We start from the raw sequence: 27,294 nt of genomic DNA on the forward strand, positions 1-27,294 counted from the left end.
TGTGAGCCCTGGTAACACTTCAAAAGAGTGGTTTGAATATGACATTACGAGCCTTTGTGCAAGACAAGCTCGGGAACAGACCAGAAAATCTACCAAAATGATGGTTCAAAGCAATGGAGTTAAGCCAAGGATGTCGTGATGATCTCAAAGACTCGCCTCCTAGTCATAGTCACGTGGGAGATCCTCTAGCTCTTAGCCAATCCGCCAACAAGCCAATAGGATCATCTTTCTCCCTCTCCAGCTAGTCACAGTAGGTGTGTACTCGGAGATTGATGTACGCATTACATGATACTATGGACATTGGATGACACTCTGAGGAACATGTACCTCAATATGCAGCATAAGAGTAAATCTTATTTAGTTTGTCTAGCTGATGTGGGAAAAGGACTGTCAAGACTCAGGAATAGTATCACGATTTATCCCGACACAGATTTCAGCAAAATCGACCGATCTAGACATGAGCTTCACCCCAACGTCCAATGTTTGAAGAACTCACTGTCTACAGTTACCGTAAATTAGCAAGGATAGTTAATCGTGGTGGCATTGGTGTTCAGATATCGTGCCAATTGCGACGGCTTGTTCCCGTCAGAATGGCCACACTTAACAGCCGTCACGAGAGCTTCTATATTGACTATGGCAGTGGTCAGTGATTTCATCTTGATATTTTCAATGTGACTCTTACTTTCCGCACCTGGCCAGCTTGTATGCGTATGGTCCAGTGGATAGTAGGGCCTGGTGGCATTGTCTGACCCGAAGCCCTGCCAGCGATTCACAGCATATTTAGTGTGATCGATATATTCCACTCCTTCCTCCTCGGCCACCTATAGGACGACTTAATCTCATAACCATCGCTACGTCTCCGCCGTTTTATATCGAAATTGACACATACCTCACGCACATAGTCTGCAAAAGGCCAGTCATGTTGAAGCACATCGCCAGTCCAATACATCCGCGGGACCATCCCGCTCAACAATGGAACACCGCCAGCCTCGCGCACGTCACGGGTCATTTTCCGAAGGTAGTAACCGAACGTGTACACTGTTTCTGGTGCACCACCCGTGATATTGCTAGCCACAACGACACTTTCATTTCCGATGCCGCGTAGTGTGGCTCGATCGTCCACGTCGGTAGTGGGATCTCCATCATCGTTATGCCCCATCTCAATGAGAACAAAAGTGCCTTCGCTTGGGACAATGCGCTCAAGAAGTGCTGCCCATAGCCCTTCGTTTATAAAGGAGCGGGTGCTGCGACCCCCGCGGGCGAGGTTGGTGACGTTGAGGTTGAAGAAATTGTGCATGTAGTAGCCCCATCTGCATGTAAGGTCAGCCAATTTCTTTCGCTCATGTGAAATGATAAGATTCTGACCCTTGGATTAAGCTACTCGCCGCATACGTCGCCGTCGTACTATCGGAACAAATGAGGACCTGGTGCAGGGGACGGGCAGTTGGCGTCGCATTGCTCATTGATATTAGGCTCACCAAAAAGGTAGAGGCACAAAAGAGGGAGTTGAAGCTTTTCATACTCGTCCGCTTGTCCGTTCTTAAATTTTGATATTTTTAGTCGGACTCTAGGTATTCTCATACGGGAAACCTCGAGCTATAAGCAACACGATATTTATCCAGGATCCCATGATTACTCGATGACCTGCCCCCTAATTGAGATTCCTCCATTGATCCGGCAAGAGTTCCAGTAGCCCGACGGAGAATCTCCTGACGAGAACGTCCCACTGAAAGATACTTCGATTCTACCTATTGGCTACTCTTGAGCGCAGGGTCCCGTGCAGCAACATAACTGGGCTCCTTTCGTAATTTCCTGTATAACCCAGCCTCGAACAATTTCCCCGCATAGCATCATCAAGGTACTATTGCGTGGGATCGTAGATATTGACCATCGGGTCATAATGTGGGGAATGCGGGGATTACTGGAGTTATCAGATCCCACCAATCTGGTGGGTAGACTAGTATTTGCTTATCAATAGATAGTTAACTAACTATTTAACTAAAGAAAGCTTCTTCACGTCACTCGAGCCTGTTGACGGTTGGTAACTTAGAATGATATTAACTCGATTGGTAAGCAATACTTCTGGAGTATCCCCTTGGCAGTATCTGGGAAGGATTTCTAGCCCGGTATCGTTAGTGTATTATATCAGCCAATCCCCTACAAGACTAACATCTGCTATTATATTATTGGATATCAGAGCTCCACTAGCTACTGAGCCAGGGTGGCCAGCTATCAACTGCTTCAACGCGTTTGTTTATTCAACGCGCATCTAACCTGCCAACCTGCCTACCTACCTACCCTTCTGCCAATCTGCCAATCTGCCAATCTCCCATGGCACGGAAACGTAACCTTGACGAGATTGTTGCCGAGATACCCTCACCAGAGGAACTGGAGAAGCGAATTAAGCTATTGGACCCATCGGGCAGAGGAGGGAAGAACGTTGGTAGGAAAATTTCCGGCTTCTCCGCGTCTTGCTCCACAAGCCCTTCGTCGGTTTTCATCGCGGGAACTATGGTGCTCATCTGGTCGCTTGGTTCTAGGTACCTCGCCGCTTTCCAGATATTTTCCACCTTCTCCAAGAACTCATTCCAATGTGTCTTTTTTGGTCGCGGATTTTTGTGTGGTACTTTCGCCGCAGTCCCTTTTGCAATTTCCTCCAATCCCGGTTGTGGATATCCGTATCGGTGGGCTCTCTCGCACTGGTACCTGGCGCGGATGTATTCATCCCGCAGCGCCGTGAGCTCTTTTGTTCACCACCGCTTACAGTACGGTGATGCTTTTGCTTTCGGAGCCACCCGGTGTAGCGCTTGTTCAACCTCTCCTACCAACTGTTGCAGCTGTTGTTCAAGCTCCTCTGGGCTAGTTAGCGCCGACGCACTACCACGTAAATGGCTCCTTGGTATTCGTTCTCCAGTCTCGCGATATATATCAGGTGCTGGTCGCTTCTCGCCCGTTGCTCATTGCGAAGCTCCGTGATTTCCTGTCGCAGCTTCGAGGTCTCCACATGATTAGCTTCAATCTCCTGCTGGAGGAATCTCTTGAAGTGTTCGCTTTTTATGACTGTGTCCAAGATCGTCTGCAGGATGGCATGCGTTTGCTGTTCTCCTGATTGGATTGCCACGTGTCCTGTTGTCGAACTACCTCAGGGGCTCGCTTCGGGCTGGTTCCTTCGGTGACGCTGTTCGAGTTTTCCGGCCGCTTCCTTGGCCTGGTCTTGAGCATAGGTCGATGGTGATTTTGTGCTTCGACCCGACGTGCGGGTGGGATGGGCGCCAGTGGAACGATCGGCATTTCCGTGGGCTTGGGTGTTCCCGGCCGCGCCGTCACATCCGCCCCTGGAGGCATCTTGCCCTCACAGGGAGGTAGTTATCATTTCCAGGCACAAACAGTCGAGTAAAAGTCTCGGTACGAATCCTAATAGACCAGAAAACAGGTCTACGAAAGCGTCCGTAGCGGCGGGTACCCATGGGTTACCCAAAATACCCACAAAAGTGGATAAATATGTAGTGCATAAAACTGTTGTGGTGGACTTACCCTGACCTTGTCGCGATCATTCACAAACGAAACCTATAAGCGCCCAATGTCTTTGCCCAGAGCACTTTGTAACTAGCGTCCTGCGGAGTCTGGTGATACTAGTGATTGGCAACGCCCACCAACAGAACGAAATGCAAATTCAAACCGAGTGTATCGAACCGGTACGAGCACATGGTGCCCATATGACTGCAGCGCATTCACATCAACCCCATCTCGTGATGGGATCGGGATTCAAGGAGTACGGTGGGTCATTGGAGTATAATTTGAGGGAGGGTTGGGCGCCATACTGGACTGGATCGCATAATGCGTAGCTCAGCTGACTCTGACGTCTCCAGGATCCTCGAGGCTCCTTCAGGATGTGCAAACTCTCGTCGTCTGTACAGCAGAACTGCGTACGGATTGCCATCTTGACCCTTGCAGAGCACTTTTACCTCAGTGCGGATGGCCTGAATTCAAACTACCTGCGTAGCAGATTTACATTGAACTATAGTTCACTTGGTTGACATATCCCACTCGGTAATCTCACTTACACTGAAGTAGAACAGTCTGATCTAGCAAGCTCTCCCCCCAACCTATTTCATCCCCCAGTTAACTGCTCGCCCCCCATCAGTCTTTCCACAGACTGCTTTCGTCGACAGAAACTCATTGAGTTTGGTCGCCAAAATCTGATGAGTGTGATAGGTTATATGGCCTGAATTGTACCAGAAATATTCATAAATTGGATCACAACCGTATCTAATGAGGGGGGTGTCAGTCAGCTCTTGCCATCAGGGTTGGGCTAGAGGGCACATACGCGGCGTAGTTGGTATCGATGTCCCAGTTTCCATACTCAGGGCAGAAGGAGGTTGTGTTAGTGATGCCAAAATCAGCGGCGTGGTCAAAAACATTTGTCAGCCAGGAGTAGGCATCAAACACCATGGCTGTGGTGCCCTGGTGCGCCTTGCTAAAGTGCCTTGCGGTCTCATTGAGCACCGCATTCCATGTGGCGATCATGGTCGTGTTGGGAAGTGGGTGGGTTGATATCTGCGCGCTTGCTGTTCTTCCTGTTAATCACTGCACAAACCCCAACAGGGATGGTCCTTATGTGTTTTATGTAGTGGCGGAAGGTTTAGAAAGAGGAATTTGTGGTAGCCGGCTGTGTACACAGTCTTGAGGGAGGCAAACTGCACCTTGATTATAGCTGTGTATAGTTGCTGGAAGTTGGTCGCGTTATGGATAGGAAATTTATATCGCGACGAGTCGCTGATATCATTAATGCTGATCCATGAAGCGACGAGAGTCCTGTGGGGATTGACCATAAGGATGTCCTTAGCTGAGTTCTTCCATTGCAAGACCTGGTTCTCATATAAGATGGTGGAGTTATGATGCAGGGGGGTGCTAGATGGCAGGATGTTAGCTCGCGGCTATGACGGCAGAAGCTCCCTTATGGGCGTACAAGTTGGTGGATATGTTGGATCCTGCAAAGGCAAAGTCCTATAATTGAATATTGCACTCGCAAGGGTAGCCCTTGGTGCAGCCAGTCAGGTTCTCCAGCCAGTTGGGGCCACCTGCTGATGAGGTGTTTTGGCCAGGCATAATCTGATCGGAGAGCAACTGCTGCGGGGTAAAGGTCAGATTGAGCTGAGATCTAATGAAGCTGTATCCCTAGTAACCCTCCGTTCCTTGGATGAATAAGTATGAGTTACTAAACGCCAGCCTATCTCTCTTGGTCAGCGCTGTTTCAACAGGTACAAGGTGCTATCACACGCACATGACATTGGTCGAGGGCCAATTAAAGGAGGATATAGACCTTGGAAAGGCCATTGCCTTGCCAAGTCTGGTGACGAGGAGAGCACTGGAGAGAGCTATAGGTATATAACTTGAGGAGGGGCTTGCAATGCAGGGAGACTGAAGAAAAACTATTAGAATATTATAATATTTAGAAGGATGAAGTTAGTGATAGTTTAGCCAAAAATCACCCCTAGGATCCCTCCACCATAACTCTATTTAATTAGCAGCACAGCAATTTGCGGAATAATTTGGGATTGCCTGTCTGATATATGGAACTGTATGTTTACCCTTGTTTCCGCCATAGAGATGGAGGCGCTTGACTCTATAGCTAATTTAAACTATTGGGACGCTAAAGGCAGGGACAGCTCCCTAGAATCTTAGTAAATCCTTCTGGTTAAATCCTTAGGGAAATAATCCAAAGTTCTAAATTTCTAATTGCGCCAAAAGCTCCGTCCTAGGTAGATAAAAGGTCGTCTCCCACTTATCATGGGAGAGGAGCGGAATAATGTTTATTATAACTATGATTGCCTCTATAGTCTTTGCGGTCCTTGCTTGTCTGATCCCTAGTGCTGTTGGCACCCCACTGACTTCTCTCCTCACGCGTCCTGACACCTAGCCGTGGCCGTACAGTCCTGGGGTCTATGAGACTGTTTCGCCGCCTCGCGATTCGTACCGGTATTGCTTCGTGAAGCCCAACCGCAGAGGTGGCGATGACAGCGGCAACATCCTCAAGGCCTTCCACGACTGCAACCACAGCGGCACGGTGGTCTTGTATTCCAACTACACCATCACGTCGCCTTTGGATCTCACCTTCCTCGAGCACATTGACGTGGCCATCACGGGCACGATCAGCTTTGGGACCGACCTGCCGTACTGGGCCGAGCACTCGTTTAAGTATGCCTATCAGGACTTGAGCGCGTTCTGGCGGTTTGGCGGCAAGGACGTCAACATCTTTGGCCACGGCATTGGGTTGATCAACGGCAATGGTCAGCCGTGGTGGGACTTGGCGCCGTCGAAGTCCACCCTCCTGCGTCCGATTCTGTTTATGCTGGATGGACTGCATGGCGGCTCCGTGACGGGATTGCGCATGATTAATCCGCCTAACGTAAGTCTGCGCACCTGAAATATAGAGAGGGGAAAAGAAAGGCGGAGTGCCTCTTCTGACATAGTTGGCAGTGGTTCAACCTGATCGCCAACAGTACCAACATTCTGATTAGCGATATGAACCTCAACGCAGTGGTGAGTAGGATAAATTTGGGTTCGGAAGACAGAAAGACTGAGCCGACACCAATCTAGAGCGCCAACTCGAACTATCCACGCAACACGGACGGATGGGATATGTATTGTTCCGACGGGATTGTCATCCAGAACTCAATCATCAACAATGGGGATGACTGCGTTTCCTTCAAGCCCAACAGCACCAACATCGTCGTCCAGGGCCTCCAGTGCAATGGCTCGCATGGCATCTCGGTCGGGTCGCTGGGCCAGTATGTCAAGGAGTTTGATATCGTAGAGAACATTTACGTTTACAACACCTCCATGTCCAATGCCTCCGATGGCGCGCGCATCAAGGTGTGGCCTGGCATTTACTCGAATTTCCAGAGCAATCTCAACGGCGGCGGCGGCTCTGGCTATGTAAACAACGTGACCTATGATGGATTTTTCAACGCCAACAACGACTGGGCCATTGAACTGACCCAGTGTTACGGGCAAAATAACCTGACCCTCTGCAATCAATATCCGGTGAGGAAACGACCCACTGTATATTCCCCCATCTTTGACTCGAGGGCTGATAATCTTAGTCTAATATGACCATTTCCAACATCGTCTTCAAGAACATCAGGGGAACGACCTCGAAGCGTTACGACCCCAAAGTTGGCACACTAGTCTGTAGTGATGCCTCAGTAAGTGCTCTGCCCTGGTGTTTATTGCGATGAAAGGAGGCTGATTGGGCGATCTAGAAATGCTCCAATATCCAGGCGCACAATATCAGCGTCTCCCCACCGAGTGGAAAGACAGCGAATTGGGTCTGTACCAACCTGGATAGGTCGATGCTGGACATCAACTGCATCTCTTGACAGGCGCACCCCGAGATGGGGATCAATTCTTGTAGAATCTTCGGTGAATTCGGAAACTTATATTCGGTCGTGGTATCTCGATTCCTTGTAGAAAAAAAGAAGAAAAATCTTAATCATCCCGCAAGAATTAGGACTACATTACTTGATAATATTCCTGCAACCCTAAGTTCTATCTTCTCATTCCTTTGATTGAATAATCAGGATCGATGGCCTGGTTCTTCCTCTGATTATTCTACCCGGCTCAGATGTTCTTCAAGACTAGTATTTCAAGACCGAGATACGTGATTATTACAGAACTCGGGGTGCTATTGTGAATATATCCGTGGAACCATCTCTCAATAGATTCACTACGTTGATCTCTATACAACACCGCGAAGAGGCGGAGAAAAGAGATCTCTCCGAGATTGACACCAGTCCCGCCTACACTACGAATATGTATAACTTTGTTAAAATTCTCGCCCATTAGGATCATCAACTTCAACCGCGTGCTGATTCGGTGGCTTTCCAGTGAAAGAAAGAAAAACCATGCCTTTGCAGTCAAAATGCTCCTGGCTAACAGGGCTACGTATGACCGATCAGACCTTCCAAATGCTTCGAAGAGCAGATTCCCCGTTATTGGAGAATCAAAGTCTCCTCTCTGTAGATTTGAATCCGGACCCGCCTCTTGGGCCAAAATAAATTATCGTAGGATTCTGGTGGAGCTTTGTGGGGGACCCGTCTAGGACTCTTAGGTAGAATCCTTCCCAGCAAACTGGAGCTACCCCTAATACTCCAGATACAGGATACGAAATTTGATCCGGAGTTTATGGGCAGCATTCGGAGTCAAGAAATTAGCTGGCTGGGATTTTGGACATACCCGCATATTCTTCCACGAATGAATCACATTCCTCGTCAGTCCACAGCCTGTTTTGCAGAGCTATTCTATAGTGCAAAACCTACCATTGCACAGATTCACGGTGCTGCTGTCACCGGTGGGAACGATATTGCTCTGTGCTGTGATTTTGTTGTTATGGCTAAGGATGCTCGCATTGGTTACTAGCCCGCCCGTGCGTGGGGTTGCCCTATGACTGCCATATGGGTGGTGCACATTGGTGTTGAGAAGGCTAAATGAATGCTCTTCACTGGAGATCTACTAAGTGGTAAGCAGGCCGCAGCCATGGGTCTTATTCTGAAGGCTATTCCAAAGTCTCAGGTAGAGAAGGCCATTTAGTTACTTATAGATTAAATTAAGGATGTTCCTGCTAACTAGAACTAGATGCACAAGCAAGTAATCTACAGATTTATAGAGGGTCATATACAGAATGCCTAGAAACTTATAACTATATTTAATGGCATCACAAGAAACTTACCTGAAGGAGTCGCCTTATAGTTACTTACCAAGGACAGAGGCTTTAAACTACTATTGTTAAGAGAGATTAACCAGGAAGGATAGAGGAGTATATTAAGATGTGGAAAAGTGTCCTTTTAAGTCATATCAGTCTTATCCTGTAAATACAACAGCTGTTGTCTTAGTTAATTGCTTCTATCCTTGCTTGACTTATTAATATTTATTCATTCAGGTTTATTATATATATAATGCGCTATTCTGCGTTGTAGATTTCTCTAAGAGTGTTGAAGCTTCCTGTTCTTCTTTTGTCACAACCTCTGATCCTTCTTAACCCAGTCACTGCTTCAGGAATCAGTCTAGCTTAAACCAGAATCCGGTCGGATCGGACAGAAATGCGAAACCTAACCAGATTCTCTAGATCATATCTTTATTAGGGCTGTCTTACGCCCTTTTATCTCTGCTGGGTGGAGTTTCTAGATAATACTATAGCCCACATGCTCTGTCTGTATTGGAGGACCTCCTTGACATAGTAAGTTAAGATTAAGCAGGTAGCAGAGGAAGATGTTATACAGGCAATCATATCTAATTAGAAAGTGATTTAATGTACTCTGCATATTTTTTTCGCGGCTACTGCGCGCTAATGCCTGGGTTATTGCTGGTGGAGCATATTCTACAGAGGTGTTATATCATTGCGAGTATGCTAGTGGCTACCGAACCTAAGTAAATTAGAGCTACTTAAGTAATGTTTGACAGTCATTCGTACTCGTATCCATTGCAGAATTGAGTAAATGCATCCTGTGGGTATATATGAAAACAAGGGCCCTCTTAAGTATGATATTCTTAAAGAATCCTCCGCAATTTTTTTTTCCCTCCTTTGGTCCAGGGATTAAAGTAAAGATAACCTAATGGCTTTTGAAACTAAGAACACTGCCCCCATCGAGCATTCCCCAGAGAATGTGGACCTAGTTAGTCTCCTTCTGCCCGTATTTTCTCTCTCCCCTGATTTTTCCGAATTTAATAATACGCAGATATGCAGAGGCATCCATCCTTATCATGGACCACCTCTGCTCATTCCTTCGTCCACTGGGTCCTGGCGCTCCTGGCGTTTGTAATTTCGGTCTACGGCCTTAATGTAATTGCATGGGGTGGGATGTTATTCCTACTACTGTGCAATGCTGCACTGGCAATATGCTATCCTAGCCAATGATCTGTACTCCTCTTGCTGGATCTGGGTTGAGATTGACTCGCAGCTCCTCAATGCGCTTTTTTGCGTCATGGGGTTTGGACTTGCGCCCTGGCGGATTCGGGATCTCTACCTGTGGTGCCATTGGCGACTAGGCCGGAGGGCAGGAAGACAGGAGAAATGGTTCAATCATCTTACAGAGGTTCAGGCGAATTAGTTCTACTAAGGGCCCTAACTAAATGGGGGTTCTTAACATACTAGAACTCATGATAGCTCCTTTAAAGGATGAAGTCCTACTCCTACATTAAGGTGAGAACTCTATGTGGTATTATGGGACAATATCCTGAATACTGTCTTTCAGATATGCCTTGCTGCCTGTATGTGGGGGATGGATCGATTTAACTAGCTAAGCTGGACTACGGGTCTCTTCGTCGGTCTTGCTTGTGTGGCAACTGGTGTCCCTGGGATTCTGATGTGATTGGAGAAAGAACGATTCAAGAAAGCCAATGAACACCCGGGAGCTCTGTTGTTGATACCGCGCGTTGGAGGACGGTATGAATAATCTTGGTAATGCGAATGCATATACGAGGTCCATTGCGTCTAGGAAGCGGGGTAGCTTGGGGGAGTGGGAATACACTGGGCGAAAAGGAGCTTCAACGGAAGGACTTGCTGGTCAACGTGAGGCATTAGGAGGATTTGTTTGAATGCCATGGCTACTACAAGTGGGATTGAGAATACGGTTGCGTCAATACAAGCCAACGAGGCGTTGGCTGGGCCAGTGAGTTGATAGCATGCTCATTCAGCGACTGCGCTGGGCAAGAGACGGAGCGAACTCATGAGATGGATAATCAAACTGTTTTGCAATTTCCAAGCAGACGATGGGGGATCAAGATATGCGCAAACTGAAATTATGAATCCTTTGTTAACGTATAGGAAGGTCATCAACCACAACAGGATGTCTCTAGCGTCTCGCAGGATTGGAAATCCGGCCATTATGTACTCTTTCCCAGAAGAGCCATTCTATGATAAAGCGGTCACATCAGTCATACATGTCAGTCTTACTGTGGAGCGATGGTCCTTTGTTTACTTCCCATCATGGAGTGCGATGTATCGCTTTGGGATCTTGTGCAAAACAATACGGACATGGTGGTGGCCTGTCCTTCGGATGAAATCATGGAATCATAACACCACTATACAAGCTCCTATCGATGGTTCTCATCAACCATGATCTAAGTACGTGAGCAGTAGATAGCGACCTCAAATGATATTCATTCCGCCAGTAGATTACTCTTGATCTTGACAAGCCTTGGGCCTCAATCCACTCTTTTCAACCTCTACATCCGATTCGTTGATTCGCCCGAGCTGGTAGCCTGCTTAGGAACTATTAAAGCTGAGTTACCTAGTCAAGCCATACTGAACTGCATAGCCCAGCCATACCGAATCATCTAGCCTATCTACACCAAATCATCTAACCTAGCCATGCCAGATCAACTACTCTAGGTAGCCTGCTCAGGGACCTATCAAAGCTGAATCACCAAGCCTGGTCAGGCTGAATCATCTAGCCTAGTCATATTGGACCACCTAGCCAGTCAGATCGAATCACCTAGCCTAGTTATATTGAGTGGATTAGCCTAGTCAAGCCGAATCACCGAGCCTAGTCTCCCTGCACAGGCACCTCTCGAAGCCGAACCACCCAGCCTAAACCCCCTGTACTGGCACCTCTTAAAGCTGAATGACCAAGCCTAGTCATATCGAACGACCTAGCCTAGTCATATCAAATCTGCTGGCCTACTCAGACCGAATCGACTGGCCTAATTATATCGAATCACCAAGCCTAGACCCCCTGCACAGGCACCTCTCGAAGCCAAATCACCCAGCCTAGTCCAGATCGAACCACCTAGCCTAGTCAGATCGAATCGACTGGCCTAGTCAGGCCGAATCACCAAGGGTATAGGCTTCCCACGGATAGCGGTCTTGGCAGACCCCAACAAAAAATTTCGACCTGACCCCTACCCCCTGGTTCGACCACCTTCCTGGTGAATATTCTCGAATCTAATATTAGAATCTAATAGATTAGCCAGTTAGAATCATAAATTGGTTTTAATCATTCAAAAATATGAATATTTGACTAAGATATAGACTATTCCCCTTGACTCCAGGGGAGCGAACCTGGACTCCGGGAAGCAGAACCTGGACTCTGGGAGCAAACCTGGAATCCGCACTTTCTGCGGTCACCAGCCCTTAGGGTCACCCGTAATTAGTATGGGAGACCTGGACTCCGCGCACGACACCGTTACTAGGAGGGAATAGGGAAACCAGCTATATAAAGGCTGTATTAGATTTTGCAGAAGCATCTCAAAGATTTTATAGCCACAGACCAAGGAATCCGTAAGGACAGAACCAAAGGTAAATGGCTAACACAGGCCCCTAGGTGAGGCTTAAAGTTCACCCATAAGAAATGGGACTATGTACAATAGAGAGACGAGGGTAGAGATATAGTTGTAGTAGCCTGCATATCGCTGAAGCGAGGGGTCAGGGTAAATGACCGTCATCATCATCATCATCATCATCATCATCATCATCGTCTAGGCTCGACGAATAGTCGTAATCTAGGTAGAGTATACTCTTCTTTGAGAAACTAAGTCGTTTCAAATGCCATAGAATCTCGAGGCCACCCCATCTACGCCCTGAGATATACTTAGTCTGTCAACAACAAAAACCCCCTTTTCACTCCAACATAGAATCTTTCTCTCCATTGTGTACTGTAAGCGAGACGGTGCCAAAAATTTACTCTTGGGTCAGCGCCTTCTTTGACCCCTGATCGACGCCGGCTTTTACAAGGAAAACAGCGCGCATTTGCTCCTCGGCAGAAGTAACAGTCTCGGACCACCTCCAAACCGGAATCTTACGTTCGTACAGTTCGTCAATCTCAGCCGCGGAACGACTACCGATGCCAGTCAGCCTACCAGCCTCTTCTCCCTTTGATTCGGAAAGGTGCAGGTTTGGGGAAAGGGGCCGGGGGTTGGCTTACCCTTTAGTTTCAGGCACGTATAGCCACATTAGGATACAAGTGGGCACCGAAAAAGCACCATACACGAATCCAGCTTTGAGGTTCATTGCCAATAACATAGGCGGCGTGGCATAGCTATGGAGATCAGTTGGAAGTTCTATCCGAGCAACGGAAGCGTAGTGACGTACCTAAATGCGATACCCAGGACTGATTGGATTGAGAATGCGATTGGACCAGTCCTTACTATTGAATTGTCAGTGGTGATGTTGAAAACTGATGGACAGAGAAATGGACCGTCAAGACCAACCTCGGAGAAGGGCGGAGGGGACCTCAGCCGCCATGAGGTAGTATGACATGGAGTTTATAGTAAATGCAAAGGACCATAGACAGCAGATGACCAGCTAAGACATATGTCAGTAACAGGTGCGTATCAATGCCAACAAGATTAAGGACAATAATTTCTGTCAGCAGGCTAAGGGTTAAGATCTGAATTGGAGCGTACGAGAGCGTTACTGGCGGCCTTGTTACCAGTCGTTGCCCCCGTCCACCATAAACCACCAACGATAAAGAGGAATATGACAACCGCGGTCTCAAACCCATTCATGAGGGAACGTCGACCGAGTATATCGGTGGATAAAGCCCATACAATAATGGCGAGGAGATTGCAGCAGCTTGAAGAAGCGACAATTAGCAAGCCATGGCATTATGAATATAGAGGCATACTGCTCCCATCTGGTGTAAAACTAACGAGATGATAACAGTGCCGAGGAAAGGGTCGGTCAAACCGGCAAGAGAAAAGAAGTCTGCCCTGTTAGCAAGCTACTTTCGAAAGAGGGACAAGGAACTGTACACGTAGAATAAGTATTAATTATAGCGATACCGCCGAACTGACCCATGACAGAAAGCAGCATGACCGTAAGAGTACGTTTCTACTAATGAATTAGCCTCAAATCCTCTGTTTTGCCTGGGATAAGACTTACCAAGTTACTACCCTGAAAGAGATGGATATAATTAGGCGCCGATGATAACATCTCCCTCTCGTGCTGGATCGTTTTGACGATAATGTTGTACTCCTCTTCAAATTCATAGCCCTCGACATTGCCGTAGAGCTTCCTCATAGACTTCATCGCCTTCTCCTTGTCTCCACGGCGGGCATAATACCAGGGTGACTCCGGAACAAAGACCCAGAAGAGGATCATCAGCCCGATTGGGGCCCAGAGAATCCGCACAGCCAAGAGATAGTTGTCAGGATGGTGCTTGTTAAGTTGCTCCATCATGACTGCGCAAATTATGCTACCGGAATTACTCCTGTTTTCAAATATTAGTAGAAATACAGATGATGATAGTCCAGAGTCTACATGAACATACCAGACAGCTTGGAAACTGATCATGCCCCCTCGTATTTTATTTGGGCAAATTTCCATGATGTATACCTGGCATATGACCCTGCAAATGTTAACAATCGGGGTTTCAGGGAGTGCTACTGGATGGGGACAATGCCTACTGGAGGACACCGACACCAGCACCATTGCAGAGTTTTCCGAGGGCCTGTGATGAGCTTAGCAATAATTGAAATACCGTTTCACTGGAAGAGTAAGTAGTGTGATTTGGCCTTACCCATACAGCCGGTGTCTTTGCCGTATTGAGAAAAATGCAACCCTAGACAATTCAGCCCTATCTGAAAAGAAGGCTCCCCGTTGTTTTCTCGGAGAATCACTCACGACAACCAACCATATCCAAGCAACATAGAAAGATGCCTTGCGGCCAAAATTTTCCGCAAACCTACGTAGGTCAGAACCTGTGAATGACTATAGAAGTGGTCATGGCCGAATGATGGTCGGCCGTTCCACGACATGTGTGCACGGCTTGGCTTACCAAGAGATGTAGACTAATGTGACCAGTTGACCGACGTTCTGAGTTTCCGATGAGCGCCTAGATAAGTGTGCGAAGTGGAAGTGGAAGGCTGGCATACTAGAAGAGAGCTCCAGGTGGACACTAATGATTTCTGGTCAATATTGGAGAGTCTCCGGTCGTACGGAAGGTTATATTTACCCCAAGTAGGGTTCAATGCCGCTACTCCCGAGCCATTTTCTCTACCAAACTGTTTGATAAATCCAGCATTTGCAATGATACTGTTTCCAGCTTTGAGCTGTGTGGACATGATATGTAAGCCAATGATACCAGCCATGAAAAAAAAACGCCATATTGGTTGTGTCGGGAACGGAGGGTATTTCTGCTAACCTCGAAACCTTCGCAAACATAACCAGTGTACACGGCGAGCGAGATGAAAGCGACGCGCCGGAAGACCCATGCGGTCTGGCCAACGGACATATTATCGAACCTCGACTTAGCAAGATTCTCGGAGATGGACTCATCCACTTTCGGGCCGTCGACATCACGGGAGGTCGCTTCAACCAGCGTCTCGCCGGGCTTCTCTGATGAGTTCGTCTCATCCATCTTAAGCCCCGCCAGCGTCATTCCTAACTAGAGTTATCTGGCACAGAACAGGTTTCGGTGGGGAAATGCTGCTAGAGGAATGCGGCAGTGGATGGCGGCGGGAAATATTGGGGAAGTGGTCATTCATATCTACTTCAGTTGAACAAGGATTGGAGGCCTGTTCTTTCGGTGTATCCCCATGGGGCCCCAAAACAGCATCGGAATTAACTGCGGGGAAAGGAACCCTGGGAAAACTTGGGGCGTGCCAACACCACTCCCAATAAGACACTACACCAGAACCACTTAAAATTTGGTTCACACTTACCTGTCTTTTATTCGTACGAACATTACTCCGCGGACTAAACTAACTCGATTGAGCTTCTTTACACCGAGGAGTCCGCGGATATGGGCAGGAATGCGCGTTGAAGTTGCTACTTCATGATGGCCTTGAGCGAAATGTTTCTTGTGGCGCGCTATCTCCTCACGCCAACTTACTTACCACAGTTCAAGGGCCGGCCTTGACGCCATTTACAGTGACTATGCAAAAAGTCTGGACACAATTGGCCCCACAACATTGTGATACATAAAATTCTGCCGGTCGCAAACCCTTCGCCAAAACCTCATGATATTATTGATCCAGCAGAAAATTAGCTGATGCATTTCAGTAGGCCTAGTAGGTGTCAAAGCACGTGTGTTCTGAGCAATTCATAATAATATCGCGTTCTATGCCTCTTTGCGCGTTCCTAGCTACGCGATTTTGAAGGCGTTATGACTATCCTAGGCGGTTAGTGGGGGTGGGTCCCGAGAGGGATTCCAAACACTTGTGTAGTCACTGTAGGCGAAATGGTGGGCCTAGGTGGAAAACTAACGCCTCTTCTCGACTGTTGTGTTCTTCGAGATGAGCAGCGTCATTTCCACCTTAGAGGAGATGCTGTAGAGGCGAAAACCCGCGCACTATTGACGGAACGACATTACCTGTGGGTTTCCCTCTTTACGTACAATAAACGCTAAGAGTAATCATTACGAGGTTTAATGAACGGGAGAATGCTTGCTTCTCGAATGACTTGTAAAAAGCTAATTGGAGTTCAGTTATATAATAACAATTGGATAGAACCAGAGGACCGTCTTCTATCCTTGTTGAGGGAGGAACTGCCTAAGGAGCGTAGAATGTATTTTAGCTCATTCCATACCTCATAAAGCCGCTGACTTATTTACATATGTTATAGTCACCTTATGCTAGTATTCTTTAAATTAACTACAGACTCGCTGAAACTTTATGAAATCTGCTTGTATATAAGTTAACATCTATCCACCACTACCCCGTCGGCACCGCACTGGTAGGTAGCCTTATATAACCAAAGTAACCTTGTTTGATCATGCCTTGATCTTGGGCTGATTAGCGACTTTCGGCTCCACCCTCAATCTCCCACGGAAGAGCGGCAACGAAGGACCATGATTGATAGAATCTCATGCTCTAGCGAGCTCATCCGAAGCTTTGGAGTCCAGCTTTGCGAGGAAATCCAACAATTGCTCAAATTGCGGCCGCACAATCTTCTCAATCGTCTCGTTTTCAGCATGGTGTACGAGTTCAAGGAGGATGCTCCCAACGCGGCGGACCCGTTCTATCTATAGGCACGTTAACCGAGGTCGGCTTGTTTAGTGGCGGGTCTGTAAAGTGTGCTAACTCACTGCTGTTTCCCCTTGCACTTGGAAGTATTCAAATGGAGCTACTTGCAGCTCGTATAGGAAGTCTCGCACGATTTCGATCTTTCGCGTCGCCCACGACATTGCTCGGTCGTTAAGCCCGATGATCTCTTGGAGGTTATTGTCGAGGCATGTCTGTAGGATGACAAGTTTCATGCAGTGAAACACAGTCATGATATTGCTTCGTTGTATCCAGAAGCAGGCCCTCTGGTAAGCCACGACATCGTCGTCGAGAGAGTCAGTTCCAGTATCAGGATGCTTCAGCCAAATTGGGAGTTGGTCCGCTAAGCTGGTGAAGAAGAGGTATGCTTCAGCCAATCGCGCGACCTGGAGCTCATGGTCTGCTGCCGGGCTCGTGCCCCGGTTCTTCCGCAGCGCCAACGACTTGATGTTCGCTAGCAGGTCCGCTGCTGAAGTCCAGACGCGTCTCTTCAGATGGAAGCCGAAGAATAAGCGGCGTTCTAATGACCCCTGGACAACTTTCTTGCTGTTGCTGAGCAGTGGCAAATCTTGACTGCCGTTCTCCAGAAGCGTGAGCTCGGCATCAAACAATCTCACGTCTAGCACAAGCGGCCGGGTTCCCAAGGCAAAGGCGGTTTTGTCGGCCAAGTACAAGAGCCAAAACATGGCACGTAGCAGCTGCGACTCTATTTGGGAGTGTCGTTGGACGGCGCTCTCGTCGTATAAACGGAGCCGTTGCGCAAGGAACGCAGCCTGCGCATGGTGATGATACGATGCCCCCGCCCGACCTGTCGTGTTCTGCAGTGCCGCAGAATGCCACATTCGGATGGCCAATGATGTCGAGTCCGGATATTCCAGATCATACTCCTCGTATACCATCAGCATGGCCCTAGATGCGAGAAGGAAGGGCCTGGAAAACGATGCCCTCGACGTGGAAAGGGAACTTGGGGTGAGAGACGTGACAAAGGCGCAGAGGGCCGTAACAAGTGTGAAGGTTTTCAAGTGCGATGTTTGCGGGTGGCCATAGGAAAAGAAGGCAAGATCAGCAAAAGTCGAATGACCGTCAGGTGTAAGTAACACAACACCCTCCCGAAGCGTGTTCTCATGGACCACTGGAGTATTGGGAAACAAATACTGCAAGAAGAAATCGATACAGCCATGAACCATGTCCGCTATTGATTTAGACGTCAGGAGAGCCATGAGCTGTGTCACCAAATGAGTGTGTATCTGTCCCGGGTGGTAATGGAAGGTGAACAGCGACCCGCTCTCACCAGTTACGGGACTCAAGATGACAACGCTTCCTTGGTGCAGGTGTGATTGTGAGATCTGTTGCTGTATCTCGCTGAGCCCCTCCACACGATCCACATGGGTCCCAGCCGAAGGAGTATGATGCCGATAATTGGGGCCGCTGGCATGGCCGACAACAGTCCTAGTGTCTGGATGCGACGCGGAACTCGTAGCTGCCCTCGGAGAGAGCGCTCGGATGACGGGGCGGCCACGTCTCGCCGGCCTCGCACTATATCCACAGACAAGGTGGGCAATGCGGCAATTGGCGCAAGGATCCACACCATCACATTTCACTTTCCGACGCTTGCAGGCGTCACAGGCGTGCGATGGAGGCATTGCTACCTGCTGCTCAGCGCCCTAGCGCCTTTTCTATGTGAGTGTGTAGACAAGGAGGTGTCCTGAGGAAAGCGCTTCTGTGGATGCAAAGGTCGCGGGTTCCGCGACTTGGCAAAGCTTAGTAATATCCACTCCGCGGAGTGCGTAAGCTAGTATACTAGCATACTATAAAGCCAGTGCATTTGTCCTTGAGTGATCTAAGGCAACAACCCGATCTTTGCGCCACGCTCGTAAGCATATTGCAGAAGGGATAAATCTATATTGGCGATTGAACGCCAATTAATTAGCTGGGTCGCACTGTATCCTTCCGAACCGCCTCTGTGCATCGCCAAGGACAGTTGCGCGCACCACACGCCACCACATCCTCATTTTCTCTCACTCACCTTCTCTCTCTTTGTGATCGTGTGCGCGTGCTTCCCTCCCCCACTACGACCCCCGCCACCATGTCTGCCACCTTTGACAGAACCTGGATATGGCACCCAGCTTTCCCGGAAAACCAACCGGACACGGCAGGCTTGTTTGTACATTTCCGGAGACAGTTCACACTCGACAAGGACCCTCCAAAAACATTGAAGGTCCACATCTCAGCCGACACAAAATACAAACTCTACGTCAACCAGCACTTGGTCTGTTTTGGCCCTGTCAAAGGTGACCAAAGCCTGTGGTTTTATGATGAGGCCGATATCGGTCCGTTCCTGAGGAAGGGGGAGAATCACGTCGGGGTTCATGTCCTCCGGCTCTTCTACGCAACTCAATTTGCTCCTTCTTTTCCCCGGTTGGCTTCCGGCGGTCTGCGCATCCACGTTCCCGAAGACGAGGGAGAATATTCCGAGAAGCTCCGCAGCAGTAGGCATTGGGAGACCGCAATAGACCCTTTCGCCAGTCTTCGGGTGGACGAGCCCGAAGATAACTTCCTTCATATATACGAGGCTCACAGGCGTCAACATGCAGATGGTCCTATTGATTGGAAAGTTGCCAAAGTCCTCGAATTCAAAAACTCGACTGGTAACGCACCACCCTGGAATCTGTCACCTCGCCTTATTCCACCTCACCGGATCCAGAGAGCATGCTTCTCCGAGATACACAATGTGCGCAGCAATGTGCCGCTCGAGTCGTGGCACCACGTACTGTTAGCCGGACAGTGGAAAGGTCCTTGCTCCGAAGTTTGTCTGGCACCAGGATCTAGACATCAGTTCGAACTCGAAGTAGCCGCTCATACTACGGCTCTCCTTCGTATCCGGTTCCTGCGCCCAAGCCATGGCGGGAGCTCTATCCGGCTCACCTATGCAGAGAGCTACGAAGATGAGCCAGACCTCTATAAGGGAGTCAGGCGGAAGGCTCACCGTCGTGACAGGACAAAACAACTTATCGGGCCACACGACTTCTATCAGTTTCAGGGCAAGACAAATTTCCCGGGTCCACAATACTTCGAAAATGAGGATCTGGAGGAGGTGTTCGTGCCGTTCCATTATCGGACCTTCCGGTTCATTAAAGTTGATATATCTGTTGAAGGCGCCGAGCTTGTGTTCCAGGGCATCGATATAGACTCGGTCCACTATGCGCTGGATGTGCAGGCGAGCATCACCACTGGCGCCCATGAATCCATGGTCGATCCGCTGTGGACGACTAGCCTCCGAACCTTGGTGAACTGTATGCATGACTGCTATGAAGACTGCCCGTTCTATGAGCAGCTGCAGTATTCTATGGACACTAGAAGCTCTGCCCTTTTCACCTATTGTGTTTCTGGTGACGACAGATTGGCTCGTCAAGCGATTATTCAGCTGCATAACTCTTTTCAGCCTAGACTCGGCTTGACTGCCAGCCGGGCTCCGTCTCACCGGCAACAGTTTATTCCGCATTTTTCGTTGTATTGGATCTGCTTGCTCGGCGACCATTGGCAGTATTTCGGCGATAAGCTATTTCTTTCTAAGTTCGTTGCGGTCATAGACGCAATCCTGGCGTCCTTTGCGTCGCGCGTCGACCCCCAACTCGGGCTGGTGAAATGGGAAGTTCGACCTGGGATATGGAACTTCATCGATTGGACTAACGAATGGAAGCCTTACGGTTGCCCTCCGATCTGCGAGCGAAGCGGTTTCTCTACCTTCAGCAACGAGATATACGCATACGCCTTGGGAATGGCCGCCAAGATCGCCAGTGCGGTTAAGAGATCAGCGCTGGCCAAAGAATACCGCCACCGCGCTCAACAAGTTGCTGCGGCCGTGCGAGAGCACTGCTTTGATGGCGAGTTCTTCACCGATAGCTTGGTCTCTTCACAGGCTGACGACATATTGGCACCACATAGTCAGCACAGCCAGGTCTGGGCAGTGCTCAGCGGAATAGTCAGGGGCCCGGAGGCACAGCAGCTCTTGCGCAAGAGCGTACGCCGAACTAACGCAGGGGAGTTCGTGAAGGAATCAGTCTCTATGTCTTTCTACACGCTACGGGCTCTGAGCATGGCCGGGGGCAGCGTCTATGACGACCACTTCCACGCGTTCTGGGAACCGTGGCTCGGTCAGCTGGGCATGGGAGTAAGTACCTGGGTTGAAGACAGCATCTCACAGCGCTCCGACTGCCACGCATGGGGATGCGTACCCCTGTATGAATTGATGGCCGAGGTAGCCGGGGTTCGTCCTGCTGCACCGGGCTGGAAAGCCATCCAGGTTCGTCCGAGGCTGAAGCTCTATCCCGAGCTCGAGGCTAGCGTGCCAATGCGCATGGTGGACGGCAAGACGAGCGGCATCGTCCACGTGTCTTGGGTGCGAAGGGCAGCCACGAGCGATGTGCAAGTCCGCATCAAGGTCGAGATGAAGGACGCCCAGCCTGTGCCCGTACATCTGTACCTTCCAGACCAGGAGATGATGCTGGAAGTAAACGGATCTGAGTTTTGTTTCTTTGCCAAATTGTAGAGTTCACCCAATAGATACCTACAATATTATATAGAGTCTGTCTTAAACGGTCATAGGTAGTTTCATGGGACTGAACTCTTAGTACTGTGAAAATCTCTAGGCTGGCACCGTTGACAATCGGCTATGGTGGTTACTTTATGAATCGCGCTACAGTGCGTTGTCCAAACCAAACGAGTACCAACGGATTACATTGCTTGCGGACTGTAGCATTGAGGCTGACCTCGACTCGCAATCGGCTGATGAGCTGGTAGAGCTAGTAGCATCCAAAGAGTCCAGATCCACCTCTGCAAAGCTGGGGCCCGAGCCCAGGAGTTGGTAGGCGACACTTTGATGTGGGAATTCCGCGGAGAGACGATCTAACGCCAGTCTCTCGGCTGTCCACGGAATAGAAAGTGGCGACTGGCCGCGGATCCTGCGTTGACGTCCAGGATATGGAGCCGTCTGCGCGTAGCAACCCCAGGGCTGGGTGTGGGGAGGGTCTGGGTAGCATTCAGGGTTTATTTTTGTGGGGATAATCGACGGACAACAAATGTTGATTGGGTGTTCTTGCTTTTTCATGAATACACCGATTTTCTAGCAAAGAACCAGCTGGAATGATATTTCCTCGTTATTGCCATTGAGCGTGTCAATATCGGAGCATATGTCAAACTCCAGCTACGGAAACTTACTTTCCACCATTGGATTCCAAGAGCATGCACGTGAGAAAGGGTTTCCGTCCGCCTTCAACATGATAGTCTGCGTCCCATTGTAAGTACTGACTGGTTCCGGCGGGAGCGGTGCGCCGACATAAGTTACAATTGCCAGTACGTTGAGACCCTGCGGTGTGAAGTAGCCAGTCTCCGAGAGATACAACCTGTGTCGTGTGGGGGATCAACTTGGTGGAAGCACCTGCCCTGATGTCGCCGAATGCCCGAGGAAGGGGAAACTCTACCATTTCCCTTGGCTCAAGGCCCGGCGGCTGAAGATAGGTCTCCTGTCCTCTGGGAAAGCGGCGGAGGAAGCATAAGCTGCTTGTAACAACTTCCAAGAGAGTCTTCGTATTTGAGGCAATTGATATACGACTGCATGGGACCTTCTTAGGTACAAAATTGGAGCATCCTGAACAATCACCGTACCAGACTCTCGCGGTTGAAGCCCCCTTCATGATAGTGTTCGAACCCTAATCCAACGAGGTAACGCTCTAGAGGCAAAGAGTGGAGCGTCATGCAAACAAAGACTGAACTCTCAGACTGTCCACAGAGTAAAGGTGATTGTTGAGACTTCCACACCACAGGAAATACGTACCGGAAAATCGGGCAATCGAAACCCGAGTGGAAGGCCCAATCGAGGATAAAACAAGCGAAGCGGAAGGACCACTGGAAAACAACACAACCTTTTTTCCTCTTTGAATAGACCTTCACCCTTGCCAGTGTATCCAGCTTTCTCCGTTCCAAGATGGCTACTGGATTTCTTCGGGTTCGAGGAGGCCAAATTGTGGATGAGAATGCGTCCTCAGTTGTACTTCGCGGTGCATCACTTGGCGGCTGGATGAACATGGAAAATTTTATTACTGGATATCCTGGTCAGGTATGTCAACACCGTGCCGCTATGAAAAAAGTTCTCGGCCCGGAGAAGTATGAATTTTTCTTCGATAAATTCCTTACCTGTACGCTCTCCGATGCCCTAAGGGTGGGTACTCGATCACTAAACTGACAACGGTAGACTTTTTCACCGTCAGACGCAAAATTCTTTGCATCACTTGGTCTCAACTGCATTCGCATCCCTGTGAATTACCGTCATGTTGAGGATGATCTAAACCCTCGAGTGATCAGATCGCGCGATCAACTTGGTATTTTCATATTTTGCTTCCCGCTATTCATATTCTGATTTGAAGTACAGTGCGCCAAACACAACATATACACCGTTATTGACTTGCACACGCATCCTGGTGGTCATAACCCAGACTAGCACTCCGACAACCCCGGAAGTCATTCAACTGGTGGGACCACAAGGATTTCCAGGACCGAACAATTTGGCTCTGGCAGCAAATTGCGCAGCGCTATAAGGAGAATACCTGGGTAGCAGGGTACAATCCGATGAATGAGCCACGTAATTCGGAGCACATTCGGCTGCCCGCTTTCTATGAGCGATTCGAATGGGAATTACGATCTGTCGACCCAAACCACATTCTATTCCTTGATGGGAATACATTTTCAATGGAATGGAAGGGGTTCGAAAAAGTCCTGCCGAATTCGGCCTACAGCATCCATGATTACAGCACGATGGGACTACCGACGGGGGAAAAGTTCCTCGGCTCAACAGAGCAAATGGATAGATTGGAAAAGCAATTCCTCCGCAAGGCTGAATTCCAACAGAAAAAGGGTACTGTCCTCTGGAATGGCGAGTTTGGCCCCGCTTATGAAGAGCCGCATCGAACCCCTAACGCCGAAGAACTCAACAAGTGCCGGTACGATCTGCTAGGAGCCCAATTGAAGATATATGACAAGTACGAGATCTCTTGGAGCATCTGGTTGTACAAAGACATTGGTTTGCAAGGCATGATCTATTGCGATCCAGAAAGCAAGTACATGAAAACAGTGCAAGATTTCGCCGACAAGAAGAAGCATCTCAATCTTGACCACTGGGGCATGTATCCAAACGCAGAACTTGATAAATCCATCAAGGAACTTGTGCGGTGGGTTGATCGTCATGCTCCGGAGGCCACGAAGACCTATCCAACAACGTGGAACACGGAAAGGCATATTCGCCCCGCAGTTATGCAGACCTTTGTGGCAGACAGCTTCAGCATGGAATTTGCCAAGCATTTTGAAAACATGAGTGAGGATGAGCTAGAGGAATGTGCAAAGTCATTTGCATTCGAGAACTGTGTGTCGAGGGGGGAGTTGAATCGCATCATGAGTGAACATGCCACAATACGTGATGCTGCCAGCAAATGACTACCATCGGGTGGACTATTACTTGATGTCATTTATATTGCCCACTAACAAAAAAGCGATATGCAGAGCTGTTACTGTCGGCTCTTTAAAGGTTGATGTTATCCGTTTATGTCGTTATCGGTGCATAGAAGTCGTCATCTGGGCGATGGCTCTTAGCAAGTGTGTATATAGGGAAAGACTTTAGGGCAGAGGCAAGATATTAACAGTAGTCATTCCTTTCTTACATTCACTCCACACAATGTGTAAACCCATCCCCTTGCAGGATAATCAACCACGCCCCCTCCCCCCAAGCAATATTCGGGCTCCCACTGTCATTCACTGTCAAGCGTGACTATCCTACTGACAGGAGTCATACAATATTCTAACTCAAGGCTACGATAATATCGATTGATTTCGCCCAACATAGCAGAGGTGGGTGTGAATTCAAAATGAAATATCAATCCCAAGAGTAATAAGGGAACACGTCACCAAACCCCAGTGAATATTGCCACAAATTGAAAATAACAGGTGGCCAAACACTTGGCCCTTAGAATTTTTCACTGCTAGCTAGGTACCAAAGATAGCTGAATTCCACGCTCTGCCGCCTGAAGTTGGAAAAGCCATCGCGTTTTCCTACTGCACTTAATCGCCTGGGCATTCAACACTCGATCTCGTAAACACCAGGTTATATCGAAAGTTCGGTCATAATTCAATCAAACAGATATCATTTCTATGCTTTTAACGCCCCATAGAGATATTATTAAAATAATATGCTATTCAAAGAATTAAAATAAACCGCCACACCCATTTAATGACCCTAGGTTCTATTAGCCACTACCAACACGGTTCTACTGTACACAGAATCAAATAAGCAAGGTATATAGTCTTCGTCATACCGTCAAAAATAGCTACCTTATCTGTGTCAAAAAATTAAAATCAAGCAATCAACTTCCTGCATTGACAGGCATTATGCCCTTTCACGACCCGTAGCTCTACAAAAGTATCATCCTTGCACTAAGCTTCATCTCACAGAAACCCCATCTTCATACCACCCTAAAAGATCAAGTAGCTAGATAACTGCTATATCTTCCACTCACCCCAATCTTTTCTTGGCCAGAAAATCGATGGGCAAGGTCTAATATCATCGCAAGACAAATGTAAAGAAAAAGGGTATATCAATATAGCCAAATATGTAACGCAGATACTTCAGGTTCTCAGGCTTTTCTCAGATTAAGCTACATATCATAGGATCATGCAATAGAAGGGGAAGCTGACCTGCCCGAACTCCCACTACAGTACCCAGCTTTGACGCTGATGACTGGTCGCGCTTTAGAGAAAAGGAATGATCCCGCTGTCAAGGCCGTGGAATTAGGTTTTCAGATGTTGTCTGTTGGTATTATCAGTACGCATTACGAACAGCAATTCTTTGCGCCCTTACTTTTGTAACCTCAGACTTTGGAGTTCTTGGGTTGCCTCAAAGCTTGCATAAACAGCAAGAGGACAATTCACCTCAAGGATTTGAAAGCTATCAAGGATCAAGCCAGAGGAGGTGACCTCAATATCGACACTAATGAAGCGAAGTGTTCGGAAATGAAATGGCATAAAGAATTCTATTTTGTGCCCATTTGAGTAATACTGAGTTGACGTCACTGACAGCAAGCCCTGGAAACGATAGATATCCTGGGTCCCAAACAGTGTTTTCGAGGTATCGCAGCGATCGCCTTTCCGTCTGACGCAGGCAGGTGTTTCGGGTTCTTTTTCAAAGCTCTCAGAATATTTCACCCGGAATATGCTTCCACCAGTCAAAGGTCTTTTGAAGTTGATACTGAAGGCCGCCATATGGTAGGGTGCTGCGAGGCGATGTCCCGTTCCCGCAGGCAGAACTCATTCTGGCTGGTCTTTTCGTTCATCAAATGAACTGCACAATTTCGACTTCAACACGTGAGTAATCACAGTGCTCTTTATGTGATGAATATCTGAAAACTGCACAGATTGTGTCTGACAAGACGGTATTAGTCGCTTCGACAGATTTCACGGCGTTCGGTTTCCGGTTGAAATGTTATATTCCAGAATCTTGACGGCCATTCACCTCAAGGGCTTGCAATTAGCCAGATCGATGCTTCTCTGGTAGACGTGAAGAAAATGGTCCTCGTTCTGATCAATGCAGATAAGCATGGACTCATCCACTGCCGTGTCCCACAAGGCACTGCTCGCCAAGTAACCGGCCCAGGGGCATCCCACCTGCACTAGTGAATTCCGGAGGCCTCCCCCACCCCCAACGCGGTTGGCGTGGAAAACAAGGACAATAGATTGAGTAAAAAAGTCGAAGCACATGAACCCCAAACATGTCCGGGACTCGATGCGGAAAGGGACCGATATCACTTCTTCATAAAACCAGAGATCTTCGTCTCCCTTTACTGATCCGAAGTTGACAAGCTGTGGGTCGCATATCGCTTGTGCCGCATATCAGCGGTAATATGAATGCACAGGGACTTGGGAGGCTTCGCGTCGATGGCAAAAGACCTTTTAAAGTAGAAGAAAAGTCCAGCTGTGTCTTGGTGGGACACCGTGAAATCCAGATGACACATCCAAGTATGGTCCACTTCTATGGCCAGGACATTCAGATACACAGAGTTCAAAGTAAGGGATGGAAAGAAAGGAAGTTGAGAGGGAGAACGAGGCTCTTCCCATTTTCTCCTCCACAATATAGAAGTCCGGCATTTGAATCGTTTCTAGAACATCGGCTTGCGTTCTGAGACGTCTTCCAATAGTTAGTCTTAGAATGGATAATTTTTATTTGTTTTCTGCTCACTTGTCAGCCTACCTACGGATTAGAATTATCCTGGT

The 27,294-nt window shown here is 48.4% G+C and overlaps 6 protein-coding genes across 6 annotated transcripts; 3 read left to right on the forward strand and 3 right to left on the reverse strand.

Moving 5' to 3' along the window:
• Positions 1–4,284: 4,284 nt before the first annotated feature.
• Aud_003859 (uncharacterized protein) lies at positions 4,285–4,527 on the reverse strand (the record flags this gene model as incomplete). Its single annotated transcript, XM_043288806.1, has 1 exon — positions 4,285–4,527. The coding sequence occupies one exon, from the start codon at positions 4,525–4,527 to the stop codon at positions 4,285–4,287; it is 243 nt and encodes an 80-aa protein (XP_043144741.1).
• A 1,297-nt stretch (positions 4,528–5,824) lies between these two features.
• On the forward strand, positions 5,825–7,382 carry Aud_003860 (uncharacterized protein; the record flags this gene model as incomplete). The annotated part of the gene is made up of 6 exons (XM_043288807.1): positions 5,825–5,875; positions 5,921–6,409; positions 6,481–6,543; positions 6,601–7,047; positions 7,107–7,208; positions 7,266–7,382. The coding sequence occupies 6 exons, from the start codon at positions 5,825–5,827 to the stop codon at positions 7,380–7,382; spliced, it is 1,269 nt and encodes a 422-aa protein (XP_043144742.1).
• Positions 7,383–12,679: 5,297 nt separating this feature from the next.
• Aud_003861 (uncharacterized protein) lies at positions 12,680–15,359 on the reverse strand (the record flags this gene model as incomplete). Its single annotated transcript, XM_043288808.1, has 9 exons — positions 12,680–12,871; positions 13,883–14,210; positions 14,271–14,348; positions 14,407–14,450; positions 14,520–14,561; positions 14,624–14,684; positions 14,778–14,815; positions 14,875–15,051; positions 15,144–15,359. The coding sequence occupies 9 exons, from the start codon at positions 15,357–15,359 to the stop codon at positions 12,680–12,682; spliced, it is 1,176 nt and encodes a 391-aa protein (XP_043144743.1).
• Positions 15,360–16,805: 1,446 nt separating this feature from the next.
• Aud_003862 (uncharacterized protein) lies at positions 16,806–18,626 on the reverse strand (the record flags this gene model as incomplete). Its single annotated transcript, XM_043288809.1, has 2 exons — positions 16,806–16,964; positions 17,028–18,626. The coding sequence occupies 2 exons, from the start codon at positions 18,624–18,626 to the stop codon at positions 16,806–16,808; spliced, it is 1,758 nt and encodes a 585-aa protein (XP_043144744.1).
• A 443-nt stretch (positions 18,627–19,069) lies between these two features.
• On the forward strand, positions 19,070–21,532 carry Aud_003863 (uncharacterized protein; the record flags this gene model as incomplete). The annotated part of the gene is made up of 1 exon (XM_043288810.1): positions 19,070–21,532. One exon carries the CDS (start codon positions 19,070–19,072, stop codon positions 21,530–21,532), a length of 2,463 nt encoding a protein of 820 aa, XP_043144745.1.
• A 1,434-nt stretch (positions 21,533–22,966) lies between these two features.
• On the forward strand, positions 22,967–24,468 carry Aud_003864 (glycoside hydrolase family 5 protein; the record flags this gene model as incomplete). The annotated part of the gene is made up of 3 exons (XM_043288811.1): positions 22,967–23,098; positions 23,234–23,360; positions 23,480–24,468. 3 exons carry the CDS (start codon positions 22,967–22,969, stop codon positions 24,466–24,468), a joined length of 1,248 nt encoding a protein of 415 aa, XP_043144746.1.
• Between the last annotated feature and the right edge of the window lie 2,826 nt (positions 24,469–27,294).

Source organism: Aspergillus udagawae (assembly GCF_001078395.1).
Source record: "Aspergillus udagawae IFM 46973 DNA, scaffold_3, whole genome shotgun sequence".
Taxonomy (NCBI): domain Eukaryota; kingdom Fungi; phylum Ascomycota; class Eurotiomycetes; order Eurotiales; family Aspergillaceae; genus Aspergillus; species Aspergillus udagawae.